Consider the following 13,356-nt stretch of genomic DNA (forward strand, 5'->3'; position numbering starts at 1 on the left):
GGGTTCAGTTCCATTGCAGGCTCTATCCTGGCCCAGGGCCTTGGGGAAGGCAACCAATCTGTGTGTCTTTTTCACATTGATGTTTCTCTCTTTCTCTGTCTCTTCTCTCCCTTCCACTCTCTCTAAAAATGGGTAAATATCCTCAGGTGAGGATTAACAAAACAAAAAAAAACTTTTGTTGATCCAAATGAATTGGTAACATTGCAGACCCTTTGTTGGAATTGTCTTGGAGTTTTTAGAGGGGCTCAAGAGAAGCTCTTACCCAGTTTTCCTCCCAGTTAGTCAGTTATTTCCAGAAAGTTCTGACCTTCATAGCTCTGTAACACTTTTTCTCCCATAAACTAGAACCCTCCTCAACCCTGTTATATTTGCTCTCCAGAACATTAGACTGTGACTCTCTCTCTCTGGACATTTATCTTTCTAGGACAATATTTTAAACTGTGGTGCTTGAGGGGGGATCTGAGGCTGTGCCCACCCCCCAGCACCAGGCCAGGGGACCTGAGGCTGCACCCCCCCGCCCTGTGGGGCTTGGGTCGGGGCAGCTGGGTCTGGGTCTCACCCAATGGCGGTGGGGACAGCCAGGTCTGGGTCTCACATGATTTTGAGGCATGTGTGGGTGGAAGGGGACTTGACTGTGGGTCCCATGGCACATCCCAGACTGACAGGAGGGAGATTTCATATACATTTTACTAATTTTTTAAAAAATAAATCTTTATTGTTCAGATTATTACAAATGTGTTCCTCTTCCCCCCTTCCGCTCAATTGCTCCCCTCCACCAGGTTCCCACCCCACCCTCTGTCCTTTCCCCATCCCCCATTGTCCTCATCCATAGGTGCACAGTTTTTGTTCAGTCTCTTCCCGCACCCCCACTCCCCTTTTCCCCGAGAATCGTCAGTCCACTCCCCTTCCATACCTCTGATTCTATTATATTCAACAGTTAATATTGTTCATCAGATTTTTTAATTCCCTTGGTTTTTAGATTCACTTGTTGATAGTTACGTATTTGTTGTTCATAATTTTTATCTTTATCTTCTTCCTCTTCCTAAATAACCCCCTTCAGCAATTCATATAATTCTGGTTTGGCGGTGATGAACTCTTTTAGCTTTATTTTATTTGTGAAGCTCTTTATCTGGCCTTGGATTCTGAGTGATAGCTTTGCTGGGTAGAGTATTTTTGGCTGTAGGTTCTTGCTATTTATCACCTTGAATATTTCTTGCCATTCCCATCTGGCCTGCATGGTTTCTGTTGAGAAATTAGCTGACAATCTTATGGGTGCTCCTTTATAGGTAACTACCTGCTTTTCTCTTGCTGCTTTTAATATTCTCTCTCTGCCTTTTGCTCTTGGAATTTTAATTATGATGTGTCTTGGTGTGATCCTCCTTGGATTCCTTTTGTTTGGGGTTCTGTGGGCTTCCTGGACCTGTAAGACTATTTCTTTCCCCAGATGGGGAAATTTTCTGTCATTATTTCTTCCAGTATTCTTTCAGTATCTTGCTCTCTCTCTCTTCTTCTGGGATCCCCATAATTCTGATGTTGGTTCATTTGAAATCGTCCCAGAGGTTTCTTACATTATCTTCAACTTTCTGGATTCTCTTATCTTCTTGTTCTGTGGAGAAGTGTCCTCTGGCTCTTTGTGTTCTAAATCTTTGTCTTGATTCTTGTGATCTTCCCGTCTGTTTTTAGGACTCTGTGTAATATTTTTTATTTCAGACAATGTTTTCTTCATTTCTAGTTGATCCCTTATTATTTCTAGTTGCTCCCTTTTCATATCCTCATAGGTCTCATTTATTTTATCGGCCTTTTTTAGGATACTCTTAAATAATCTTATAACTGTAGTTTTGAACTCAATGTCCAATCTTTTCATTTCCTCCATCTCCTTCCTTTGTGTCCTGCCTCTTGTCTGCATTTTAGTTGTTTCCCTGATTTGATGTAGTAGTTTTGTGTGCTGGTGTTCTGGTAGAGCCCAGTAGCACAGCCTTCCCAGTTACCTGCGGTGGATAGTCTTGGTTCACCTAGGGGAACTGTGAACCAAGTGGGCTATGTGTGCAGTCTTGCTGTTAAGCCTTGCTTATTGTTGGTATCACTGGGAAGCATTGATCTCCAAGCCAATTGGCTGTGAGGATCAGCAGTGTCCCAGCTAGGAGGGCTTCTGTACTCCGCTTGGATGGGGCGGGGTCTCGGGGTGGCACAGACAATCTTTGGTTCCCTGTCAGTCTCGCCTTAGAAAAGTCCTATTTGTGGTGAGTCTGACCAGATTGGTTGCAGGCTTGCGCACCTCTTTGGTAAAGGTGCAGACAAGCTTTGGATTCCAACCAGTCCCTCTTTAGAGAAAGCCAGCCTCTGGGAGAGCTTCTGTGCTCAGCTTGGATGGGGCAGAGTCTCGGGTTGGTGCAGACAAACTTTGTTTTCCCTTTGGCTCCTCCCCAAGTCCCGCAGTAATGGCTTCTGGCTTCACACACCTCCGAGAGATCTCTGCCCACTGCCTGACAGTCTGGCCTCTTCCTGACTGGGGCCGTCTATCAGAGCAATAGGGTGATTCTGTTTTCCTCTCGAACAAGAAAGTCAGTTGCGCGTTAGCTGTCAGCCCTCTCTGCGTGCCGGGAGTAAGCCAGCAGCGAACTCAGCCGGGCCCTCCCTCTCCGCGCGCTGGGTGTAAGCCAGCGCCTTTTCGCACGCACAGTTCTCGTACCTTCACAGTTCCTGAGGTTCAGTGTGCCTTCTCTCTCCTTCCCAGATGGCAGAGCCTCCTCTCAGCTAGCCGTCCGGTGCTTCAGGGCAATGCCTCACCTGTTTTCTAGTTCTAAATTCAAATTTGTTGTGGTAGGCTGCATTCAGGTGTCTACCCTATGCCGCCATCTGGGTTTCCTCCTACATTTTACTAATATTCTTTAATCTCTGACACTTCTATTATAGAGAAAGGGCAAATAGCAATATTAAAATATTTTCTCTAATATTATTTTTATTATTATGATTCTCTTAATGTGCACGAATTTTGTGCGCCGGGCCACTTGTTGTAAATAATTAGACTTCTTCAGTTAGGGGGTTTGTACTCTTCTAGATATGTCAAAGAAAAGAGTTTTGGGATTTTTTTCAACGTTGAGGGATTTGTTTGTTTGTGGTTTGGAGTGTTTTGTTTTGTTTTGTTTTTTGGTATGGTTTGTCTCCTGTGTTATGAGAAAGTTCCTCATTGCCTCAGAACCGAGTAGTTGTCGTTATACCAAGCTATCTCTGTCTTCAGATTAGTTTGTCCTCTCCTTTACTAACTGTCCCTTCTCCTAAGAAAAACCCATAACTTGTTTAACTTCCTTGCTGAACTCTCAGTTGGGGTACCATCAGATAGCAGATAGAGCTCTAGACTTGGAATCAAGAACATACTTGAGTCCTGGTGTGCCATCTACCAGCCACATGATGTTAGGCAAGTCATTGCTCATCTCTTTGTTTGTCATTTATAAATTACTCTCTCAAATGAGAGAATACTTTTGAAAGTGCTTGTTAAACTGAACATTGCTCTTCAAAGGTAAGGTTATCATGTGTTTGTTTTTGTTTTTTCTAAAAAATATATTTTATTGATTTTTTACAGAGAGAGGGATAGAGAGTTTAGAAACATCAATGAGAGAGAATCATCGATCAGCTGCCTCTTGCACACCCCCTACTGGGGATGTGCCCGCAACCAAGGTACATGCCCTTGACCGGAATCGAACCTGGGACACTTCAGTCCGCAGGCCGACGCTCTATCCACTGAGCCAAACCGGTTTCGGTGGTTATTATGTTTTTCATTCTGGCTATGCAGATGTTTTTGCTATACCATGTGGATTTGTTCTAATTTTCCATATGCATCAAAAGTCCTTACCAGTCATCATGGTATCTCTAGAAAAGTATTATATTCTTTTCTCTGAACATTGATTCAACTATTTTACTTAAAAATTAACCCAGAATACTTACAAAAGAAATACTCAGCCGAAGCCGGTTTGGCTCAGTGGTAGAGCATTGGTCTGCGGACTGAAAGGTCCCAGGTTCAATTCTGGTCAAGGGCATGTACCTTGGTTGCGGGCACATCCCCGGTAGGGGGTGTGCAAGAGGCAGCTGGTCGATGTTTCTCTCTCATCGACGTTTCTAGTTCTCTATCTCTTTCCCTTTCTCTCTGTTAAAAATCAATAAAATATATTAAAAAAAAAAAAAAAAGAAATACTCAGGAAGAGATTGAACACAAAGCTAGGCACACTAGCCTTCTTTCATGTGGTAGACAGTCCTACTGTGGGTACTTCAGAGAAACATCTCTGTGGTTTTTAATATATCTTAATATTAATTAATATTAATTATTACTAAACTTAAAACTTTGACACCTACAAGTGAGAACTTAGAGTTCTAGGAGACCAAATTCAATTCAATAAGTAGAAGCTCCAAAAAGAAATTTTTTTTACTTAATATCCTATATAATAAAAGGCTAATATGCAAATCAACCAAATGACAGAACCACCAGTCACTATGATGTGCACTGACCAGCAGGGGGCAGACACTCAATGCAGGAGCTGCCCCCTGGTAGTCAGTGCAATCCCACAGGGGGAGTGCCACTCAGCCAAGAAGTCATGGCTGGCCAGTGCAGCGGTGGTGGCAGGAGCCTCTCCCACCTCCACAGCAGCACTAAGGATGTCCAACTGACCAACTTGGCCTGCTCATAAGTCGGACATCCCCCGAGGGCTCCCAGACTGTGAGAGGGCACAGGCCAGGCTGAGGGACCCACCCACCCCCGAATGCACAAATTTCATGCACCTGGCCTATAGTTAAAAATAATTTTCTGTATTTGACTCAGTGGAAAAGGGATTGGGCTGCTTTGTCAAGTAGTGAGTGCCCCTGACACTGGATGTGTTCAAGGAAAGACTACACTTGATCTTAGCCAAAAGGCCGAGAAGCGATATCAAGGAAAGACTGAATAATTACCTGTCACTCATGTAGCAGAGTCCTGCTTTGAGTGACTGAAATTTTTATACCTCTGAGAGTCTGTATTCCCAGTAGTTTCTTACATGTATATCAGCATATTAAGATCTATTCTATTTCCCCCTCCTACCACATATTGTAATATTTTTATTCCATGTTCTTGGTAACTTGTAACTTTCTACATCATTGAAAAATCTACCCAGAAAGATTATTGTATGGATTTTTTTATGACAGCTGTATCTCCAGCCATCTAGAACTCTAGGGGTTATAGTCATTTGTTAGTAACTTCATCTTGGACCCAAGCTACTGCCCTTCTCTTATATACCTGGGATAGCCTCTCTTATTAGGTTGCTTGTGGTTTCTGCTTCCCGTTCTTCAGTTAATGTACTGCACACCATAAATAAAGTTTCTTGCTACTTCCCCCAACTTGTTTTTCTTTCTCGGTCAGAAAGTTATGAGTTTTCTCACTCTGAAGGAACACACAGTGCTATTGTTGCTATTATTGAAATAAAGGCCTTTTACTTAAAAAAAAAATTAAATCCTTTAAACTCAGGACAGCTAGCCTGAGTACTATTTACAGTGAAACAGCCCTGTGGGCTGGTGCTTATCCTGCCCTCTGTTTCAGTTTTCTCAGTTGCTGGAAGAGAAGAATACCCTTTCGATTCAGCTGTGCAACACCAGTCAGACTCTCCGTGAGAACCAGCAGCACTACAGCAACCTCTTCAGTCATTGTGCAGTCTTGGAGAAGCAGGTCCAAGTGCTGCAGGCGGTGAGTAAGGAGGAGTTGAGACGCTGGGAAAAGTGTTATGAAACATGTCAATGAGAAAATAAATGGGCAGCATTAACAAGGCTGTTGTGTGCAGGCTGAAGGTTAATTAGGTGTGATGGGAGAAAGAGAGAAGAAGGGAATTATCAAATGGGAATAAGTTGTAGAAAGAGGGATTAAAAGAAAAAAGATGAGTGAGGTGGTGGGAGATAAATCAAAAAGGTGAGCAGAAAACAGTGATGATTGAGGCTTTTATAATTCTGAATCTAGGAAAGTGTATATATATATATATATATATATATATATATATATATATATATATATATATATATATATATATATCTTTATTGATTTTTTTTACAGAGAGGGAGAGGGATAGAAAGTTAGAAACATTGATGAGAGAGAAAGATGGATCATCTGCCTCCTGCACACCCCCTACTGCGTATGTGCCTGCAAACCAGGGTACATGCCCTTGACCAGAATTGAACCTGGGACCCTTGAATCCATAGGCTGCGCTCTATCCACTGAGCCAAACCAGTCAGGGTGCAACTAGGAAAGTTTTTATTTTGCTTCAAGAAATAAATCTGTCGGGATATTTGGACCTAAGGAGCAAAACAGGCAGAACTACTGGCCAGAGTGGCTCAGTGGTTGAGCATTGATCGTGAACCAGAAGGTCACGGTTCAATTCCTGGTCAGGCCACAAGCCCGGGTAACAGGTTTGATTCTCAGTGTGGGGTGTGCAGGAGTCAGTTGATCAATGATTCTCTTTCATCATTGATGTTTCTATCTCTCTCTTTCTTTCCCTTCCTCTCTGAAATCAGTACAAATATATGTTTTTAAAAAATAGGCAGAGCTGTTGGGTTAGTGGACAGCCGTTCATTGTTGAAGTTGGAGGAGATTGAAAATCATTATGGAGATAAATAGGGCATAGCAGGAGAACAGGTTTGGGAGGGATTGTTGAGCAAGGGAAGGATCAGAGTAGCTTCTGGAAAATCCGTGAGCCTCCACTGGAAGAAAGCAGATTCAGTGTTAAACCTTTAAAGGTTAAAGAGAGATTCAAGAATGGGAATCTGGAATAAAATTAATGAGAGTGTATGTAGGAGATTAATGTAGTAGAGCTGAAGATTCTCACTTCTAAATCTGTTCTTGAAGAGAATTAAAAACAGAGGTATTCCTCTCCAACATTTCTTGTTCTCTTTGATGCCCAGTGAGCTCTCCTTTTGCCCAACTACAGTTTCTTAAGCACTTTCATCACTGCATTGCTAAGCTTACTCTTCTTCTAGGGGCCATCGAGTTTGGACGTTGCTCCAGGAGCTCCCCAGGAGAAGAATGGGGCTCACAGGAAGAGTGATCCTGAAGAACCGAGGCAGCCACAGCTAAGGTAGGGAGGCAGCTCTCACCCCTGCAGCATGCGTTACATACACAGAAACTGGACAGCCATCTAGATTGTATGCATCTGATATATCATCCTATCTTATTGGCCTCACAGAATTGATGTGAGGATTAAATAGTAATAATTCTAACTAACAAATTATGAAAAGTTTGTAAAGCAAAAACAGTAGCACCATCACATATACACCCCCACACACACACACTAATTCTGTGGTATTCAAATGAAAGCTATTCAGCAAGTCCCTAAAATCTCTTAAGATATTGTCTGCATCTTTATTTAATCACTCTAAATCTATGCTTTTAACTCTAAATATATGCTTTTAATGTCTTATTTGTGTTTGAACAAGCTTCTATAAATTTTACTGCTTTATAACTTTATGAAAACTTGGAATCCCTTGCATCAGCAACTGGGTTCTGCATCTAGTGATGCTGTTGGTTTTCCTTTCGTCCTGAAGCCTTTTGGAAGCCCAAAAGCAGCTGAGCAGCACTAAACAGGAGGTGAACGAATTGAGGAAGCTGCTGGAAGAAGAACGAGACCAAAAAGTGGCTGCTGAGACTGCCCTCTCCATGGCCGAGGAGCAGATCAGACGGTAAAGGGCTGAGGGAGATACCTGTTTTCGCCTCTGGTTCTTTCTGATCACACTTGTGCACATTCCAGCTCTGGACTGGGGAATACCTGGATGTCATCCTCATCTCGAGGCGGGTGCTCAGGGACTTTAAGGTCATTGTAGTCATGTGAGAACACTGTTCTTTTGGAATCTAGGAGGCCTGCACTTTCCAAAGCATTTGTTCTTAGAGAATAATAATAATAATATCATCTACCACTTATTGACAGCTTATTTTGTGTGGGGTGAAATAGGTATCCTTTATGTCCTAACAATAACTAGATGAGATAGGTCTAAGATTCTTTAAAGAGCCAGTGAAAAGGCAACTCCATTCTTTATTTGAGATCAGAATCAATTGAATTTTTTTTTATAAAGATTAAAATATATGGGAGATTAAGAAACCACTTTATAAGGCTGAAATAAAAGACTAGCTTTTGTTTGTTAGCAAATGTACTTCCTAACCCTGAACTTCTCCTCCCAGTCCCAGGCAGTGACGGGCCAGGTAGACTTTCCTTGCAGAAGAACCCCCCCTTGTAGAAGTAGAACATGACAGCACGACGCACTTCTTGTGAGACGTTTGCGCCAAGTGATTTGCAAGGACAGCTGTGTATCCCGGTTTCCTATTCCCAGTCACCAGTGAAGAGAATCAGTGTGCCGGAGAGAGTAGAGTGGCTGCGCTTACTTTGAGTGTCCCTTTCCATGGAAAGAAACATAAAAGCAGACACTTTATTATAAATAGGGGGGTAGGGGGAGCCACCTACATATATTGCCTCTTCCGTCAGAGTGGCATTTGTGATATTAATGGCTTGCAAAGTTTAGGTGGCAGAGGTGGCAGCCCCAGTGAACAGGTCTTATTTGAGATACCTTTCTTTCCCATCTAGCACATTCACAGCTTCTTAATTTTCATCACTCATTTGGGCCTTGGTGTGCCACCTTGAGAGTTGTCTCTTGAGGGATGCCACACGGCCATTCTGTCTCTGCGGGGCATTTTCAGGCCTGTGCTCCCATGGCTGTTTCTCTGCCACTTGTTATGGACTTGCTTAGATCTGTGAAACTCGTGCCTCTGGTACTCCTGCGTATTTTCCGGTCACCTGGTAAATTCTGTAACAGTTGTTTAGGGATAAGTGTGTGTGTTGAATTCGCTCTACCTCTCACTGGCTGTGCCACCATGGGCAAGTAATTTTACCTCTTCAAGCCTTACTTTGAAGGAAGTCACACCAGCCTCAAAACCAGAAGATTAAATGGATATAAAGCTCTCAGTCCAGCATCTGATAGGCAGTTAATTTCTGGTAGTTTATCACCTTTACTGTCTGCCTGGACACCCTTGCATGGGGATAGGGGTGTGAGAGCAGCCTTTGCTGCAAGTCCCTTGTGCTGCATCATTGGCAAGATGACTGGGACGACTTCTTATTGATTTTTTACAGAGAGGAAGGGAGAGAGATAGAGAGCCAGAAACGTCGATGAGAGAGAAACATCAACCAGCTGCCTCTTGCACACCCCCTACTGGGGATGTGCCCGCAACCAATGTACATGCCCCTACCAGAATCGAGCCTGGGACCTTTCAGTCCGCAGACCGACGCTCTACCACTGAGCCAAACCGGTTTCGGCTGGGACGACTTCTGATCACCTCACTTGCTATGAACCAATGCCATGCTTCTTTTTCCCCAACGCAGGCTGGAGCACAGCGAATGGGACTCGGCCCGTACTCCTATTATCGGCTCCTGTGGCACGCAGGAGCAGGCAGTGCTAATAGACCTCCCAGGCAACAGCTGTCAAAGGGTAAGAAGGGAAGAAGGATACAGAGGGAGCACTGTCCCGTACTACAGGGCCGCTGTGTTGAGCAGGGGATCAAGGAGAAGGAAAGTGCAATTCCAGGCACTGATCAGCTGATGGGGCTAAGACTGGAAGAATAGGGAAGGCTGGAGGAATCTGGTGGAATTTGCCTGTTTGTTTACCTTCAGGAGACTTTTTCTCAGAATATCTCTTTTTTGGGGAGATTGGGGAAGGAAAAGGGACACATCTCTACAGGGTAAAACTCTCTGACTTTCTAATTTTTCTTTCAGTCACGGAGCGGTGCTGGATGGAAGCGGGTCCTACGTTCGCTCTTTTATTCCCGGACCCGTGTGCCTCTGCTGGCTGCCATCTACTTTTTGATGGTTCATGTCCTACTCATTTTATGTTTCACGGGCCATTTATAAACTTCATTCTCACCTTCTGGAACACTACTTTTGGAATTTGGAATCCCCTCACCTCTAACATCAAAACCATCAGTTCCAGTGGAATAGTCATCTTCCCACTTATTACAGGTCCTCTCCCCAAGTCTCCACAGAAAGTGCCTGCAAAAACAGAAGTGGATGGAGCACAGGTCAGAGCAGCAGGAACCATCGAGTCTGCCTTTTTCTACTGCCCACGGCCAGAACATCTTGGCATATCTGAGGAGGCCCCACATCTGGTTGCTGGGCTTAACATTTTTTCAGATCCTGTCAGGCCTTCATCTCTTACGAAAGATGCTGAGGAATGTTTTCCAGGAGGGTGACTCCAATAAACTTAATTATCTGAAGTCCGGTATCATTCATTTCTCCTGCTTCAGGGGGAAGGTGTATCCGCCCTAATAAGTTCTGGGGAGCATAACCCCAGAGATATCTGACTAAGTCAGGTCTCCTGGGTGGAAGCTGATGGGTTTTAGCTGTTCGATTGCAGGGAAGGACATCTTCTCTGGCTGTCTCAGACATCATTGGAGTAAGATGTAATGATAGGATCCCATTGCTGATGCCCTCTACCACATGTGTACCAAGGTACTGAGTGGCCCGCGCCTTTCCTTTCACTGAAAGGCAGGGAGAACTGATTATAGACAGCGGGTTCAGATGCTTCTCATTCTGTGTTACCTGGATATGCCTCGAATGTGGGCCCTACGACAGAAACTAGGAGCCAGTCCTAGGTGAGGCACAGGCTCTCAACCAGGGAGATCTGGCTGCTCTGGAGACCACTCCTACTTTGCTGTTGGTAACGGTTATTCTATTTTTTTAACTTCATATTCATCTGCCCTCTGTGGTAACAGAGCTAAGGAAAATGGAGGGAGACTATAGAGAAGACCGAATATTTAAATCTAGGCCTGAGAATGACAGCAGGATCAAATTTCCTTTGTGCCTCCTCCCCAACCCTCAAAACCTACCTGTTGATTATTTTCTCACTGTACACATGTCTGCCTGACTTGATCTCACCACCCAAAGAATAGAAAAAACTGGTGAACTGACTGATCTGTTCTAATCATCTGTTCTGTAGTGACCATATCTTGGTCACCCCAACCAGAAACTTTCCTGAATAAATGTAAAATAATAAAATTATTTTCAGAATGAAAAACTGGTGGTGGTGTGTACTTGTGTTTGCATGTTAAGGGGAAGAGATGTAGGAGGGGGTAGGCAGGAATGGATACAGGGGCAGAAGGCTCTACATATTTCAGTTTCCTTCTCACTGACTAACATCAGGAATGGTTACATGTGTCCTTCCAGCTTAACCACTAGACTGCAGCCAGGGTAATGAAGTATCATAGACTGAGGAAATTTCATCCAAATACTGAACCAAACAAGCTGGGCCTTAAGGCATGAGATTCATGCAGGTTTACACCTGGTCCTGGGAGAACTCTTACCTGTTGCATATAGAAAATACCTAGGGGAGCCGAAACCAGTTTGGCTCAGTGGATAGAGCGTTGGCCTGTGGACTGAAGGTTCCCAGGTTCGATTCCGGGCAAAGGCATGTACCTTGGTTGCGGGCACATCCCCGGTAGGGGGTGTGCAAGAGGCAGCTGATCGATGTTTCTCTCTCATCGATGTTTCTAATTATCTATCCCTCTCTCTTTCTCTCTGTAAAAAATCAATAAAATATATTTTTTTAAAAGAAAAAATACCTAGGGGGTCCCTCTGGGTGGGAGTGGGAGAAGGAAAGTCTAAGGCATAGCGGGATAGGCATTATTAGGTTTTTAAGCTGTTGCTTTAAAAAAGCTAACACTTTCTTAAGGTATAATCATTGAATCAAGTCAATCTGTCTTCAAAGCCCATGCTGTTTCTATGTGCAATAACTCACTGCCTCTCATTGGGAGTGGGTTTGGGACATTTGCTAAGTAGAGATGAGAATTCTTGGTGTCATCTCTAGTTACATGTTATAGTTTCTCCAAAAAAGCACCTGGATGGTGTATCACAGCATCTGGTTGGATCATTCACATTTTCAATGCTGAACTATGATTCAGAATATCTACAACTTTACTCTTCCTTAAAATAATTGCAGTGCTGCCACAATAAATAGGTCATGAAGTAAGAGAATTCAATAAATTAAAGCTCCCCTCCAGGCTTAGAATTCTTAGATTTGGAAGTGACTAGAGCCTTAACTTATTTCAAGTACAGTGGTGCCTCACACAACGAACTTAATTCGTTCCAGGAGCAAGCTTGTTATGCGAAAAGTTCGTTATGTGAAACGCGTTTTCCCATAACAATACATGTTAAAAAAAATAATTCGTTCTGTAGCATAAAATATGCTAAGATGACATAAAAAAAATATGCTAAGATGACATATTTTTATTTAGATACATCTAAAAACATAATTTTTTTAAAAAAAAAACACACATTTTTTTAATTTTAAGACAGACTAAGTAGAGTCTACCGAATCTTGCACATCTTCATCCATTTTCTGCTTTTTGGCCGATGGTTTCATGAAAAACCTGTCCAAAGTTCGCTGTGCGAGGCGTTCGTTATGCGAGGCACCACTTTACAGAAATTCCCTTCTTTCTATCTTAGACTAGTTTCATTCAGTCTCTGCTTGAAGCCAGTGGAGAGCTCATGACTGAGCAAATCAGGTCCCAACTCCACCTCAGTCAAGATTAATAGTGGCTTGCTGGCCTGTGTGCTCAGTTGGTTAAGCATCCTTGCCCCATGAACCAGGAGATTATGGTTCCATTCCCGTTCAGGGCACCTTCCCGGAATACCCAGGTTGTGGGCTTGATCCCCAAAGTGGGGGGTGGGAGGGGCATGTGGATGCTGCCAATCAATGTTTCTCATCGATGTTTCTATCTTTCCCTCTCTCTAAAATCAATAATAATAATAAAAAAAAGTATTTAAAAGAGAAGATTAAGAGAGGCTAGGTCAGATAAAATGACAAAACCCCTAAATTTCAGTAGCTAAATCAACAAAGGGTTATTTTCTAGTCAAAGACTCCAAGTCCCTCACACAATAGATTGACTGTTATTCTCAGATGGGGACCCTCTCTCCCACTGAGAATGGACCCACTCTGGAGAATTTGCAGGTGCTGGGCACTGGGCAAAAGGATGGCAAAGCTTACTCTGGTCTTAAAGTCTCCACCAGAAAATGATGTATTTCATTACACTTCACTGGCCAAAACAAGTCACCTGAGCAAGTCTGATTTCAAGAAGGAAGGGAGGGCCCAGCTGGCATGGCTCAGAAGTTGAGTGTCGACCCATAAACCAGGAGGTCACAGTTTGATTCCCAGTCAGAGCATATTCCTGGGTTGCGGACTTGATCCCCAGTGTGGGACATGCAGGAAGCGATCAATAACTCTTTCTCCTCATTGATGTCCCTCTCCCTTCCTCTCTGAAATTAATTAAAAAAATATTTTTTAAACAAAGGGAGGGGCAACCAATCTTGATGAAGA

General features: G+C 43.3%; 1 protein-coding gene across 12 annotated transcripts in view; it reads left to right on the top strand.

Moving 5' to 3' along the window:
- Nucleotides 1-10,258, top strand: part of GOLGB1 (golgin B1) — an 85,561-nt gene extending 75,303 nt beyond the window's left edge. For all 12 annotated transcript variants that reach the window (XM_084871452.1, XM_084871444.1, XM_084871449.1 and 9 more), the window contains 5 exons: nucleotides 5,561-5,704; nucleotides 6,985-7,082; nucleotides 7,549-7,683; nucleotides 9,372-9,477; nucleotides 9,762-10,258. In XM_084871452.1, the coding sequence (XP_084727578.1) occupies nucleotides 5,561-5,704; nucleotides 6,985-7,082; nucleotides 7,549-7,683; nucleotides 9,372-9,477; nucleotides 9,762-9,896 (618 nt within the window). In that variant the 3' untranslated portion in view covers nucleotides 9,897-10,258. The remainder of the gene's footprint in view (nucleotides 1-5,560; nucleotides 5,705-6,984; nucleotides 7,083-7,548; nucleotides 7,684-9,371; nucleotides 9,478-9,761) is intronic.
- The last annotated feature ends 3,098 nt before the right edge of the window (nucleotides 10,259-13,356 follow it).

This window comes from Pipistrellus hanaki, assembly GCF_964339955.1.
Source record: "Pipistrellus hanaki genome assembly, chromosome: 2".
Lineage (NCBI taxonomy): Eukaryota > Metazoa > Chordata > Mammalia > Chiroptera > Vespertilionidae > Pipistrellus > Pipistrellus hanaki.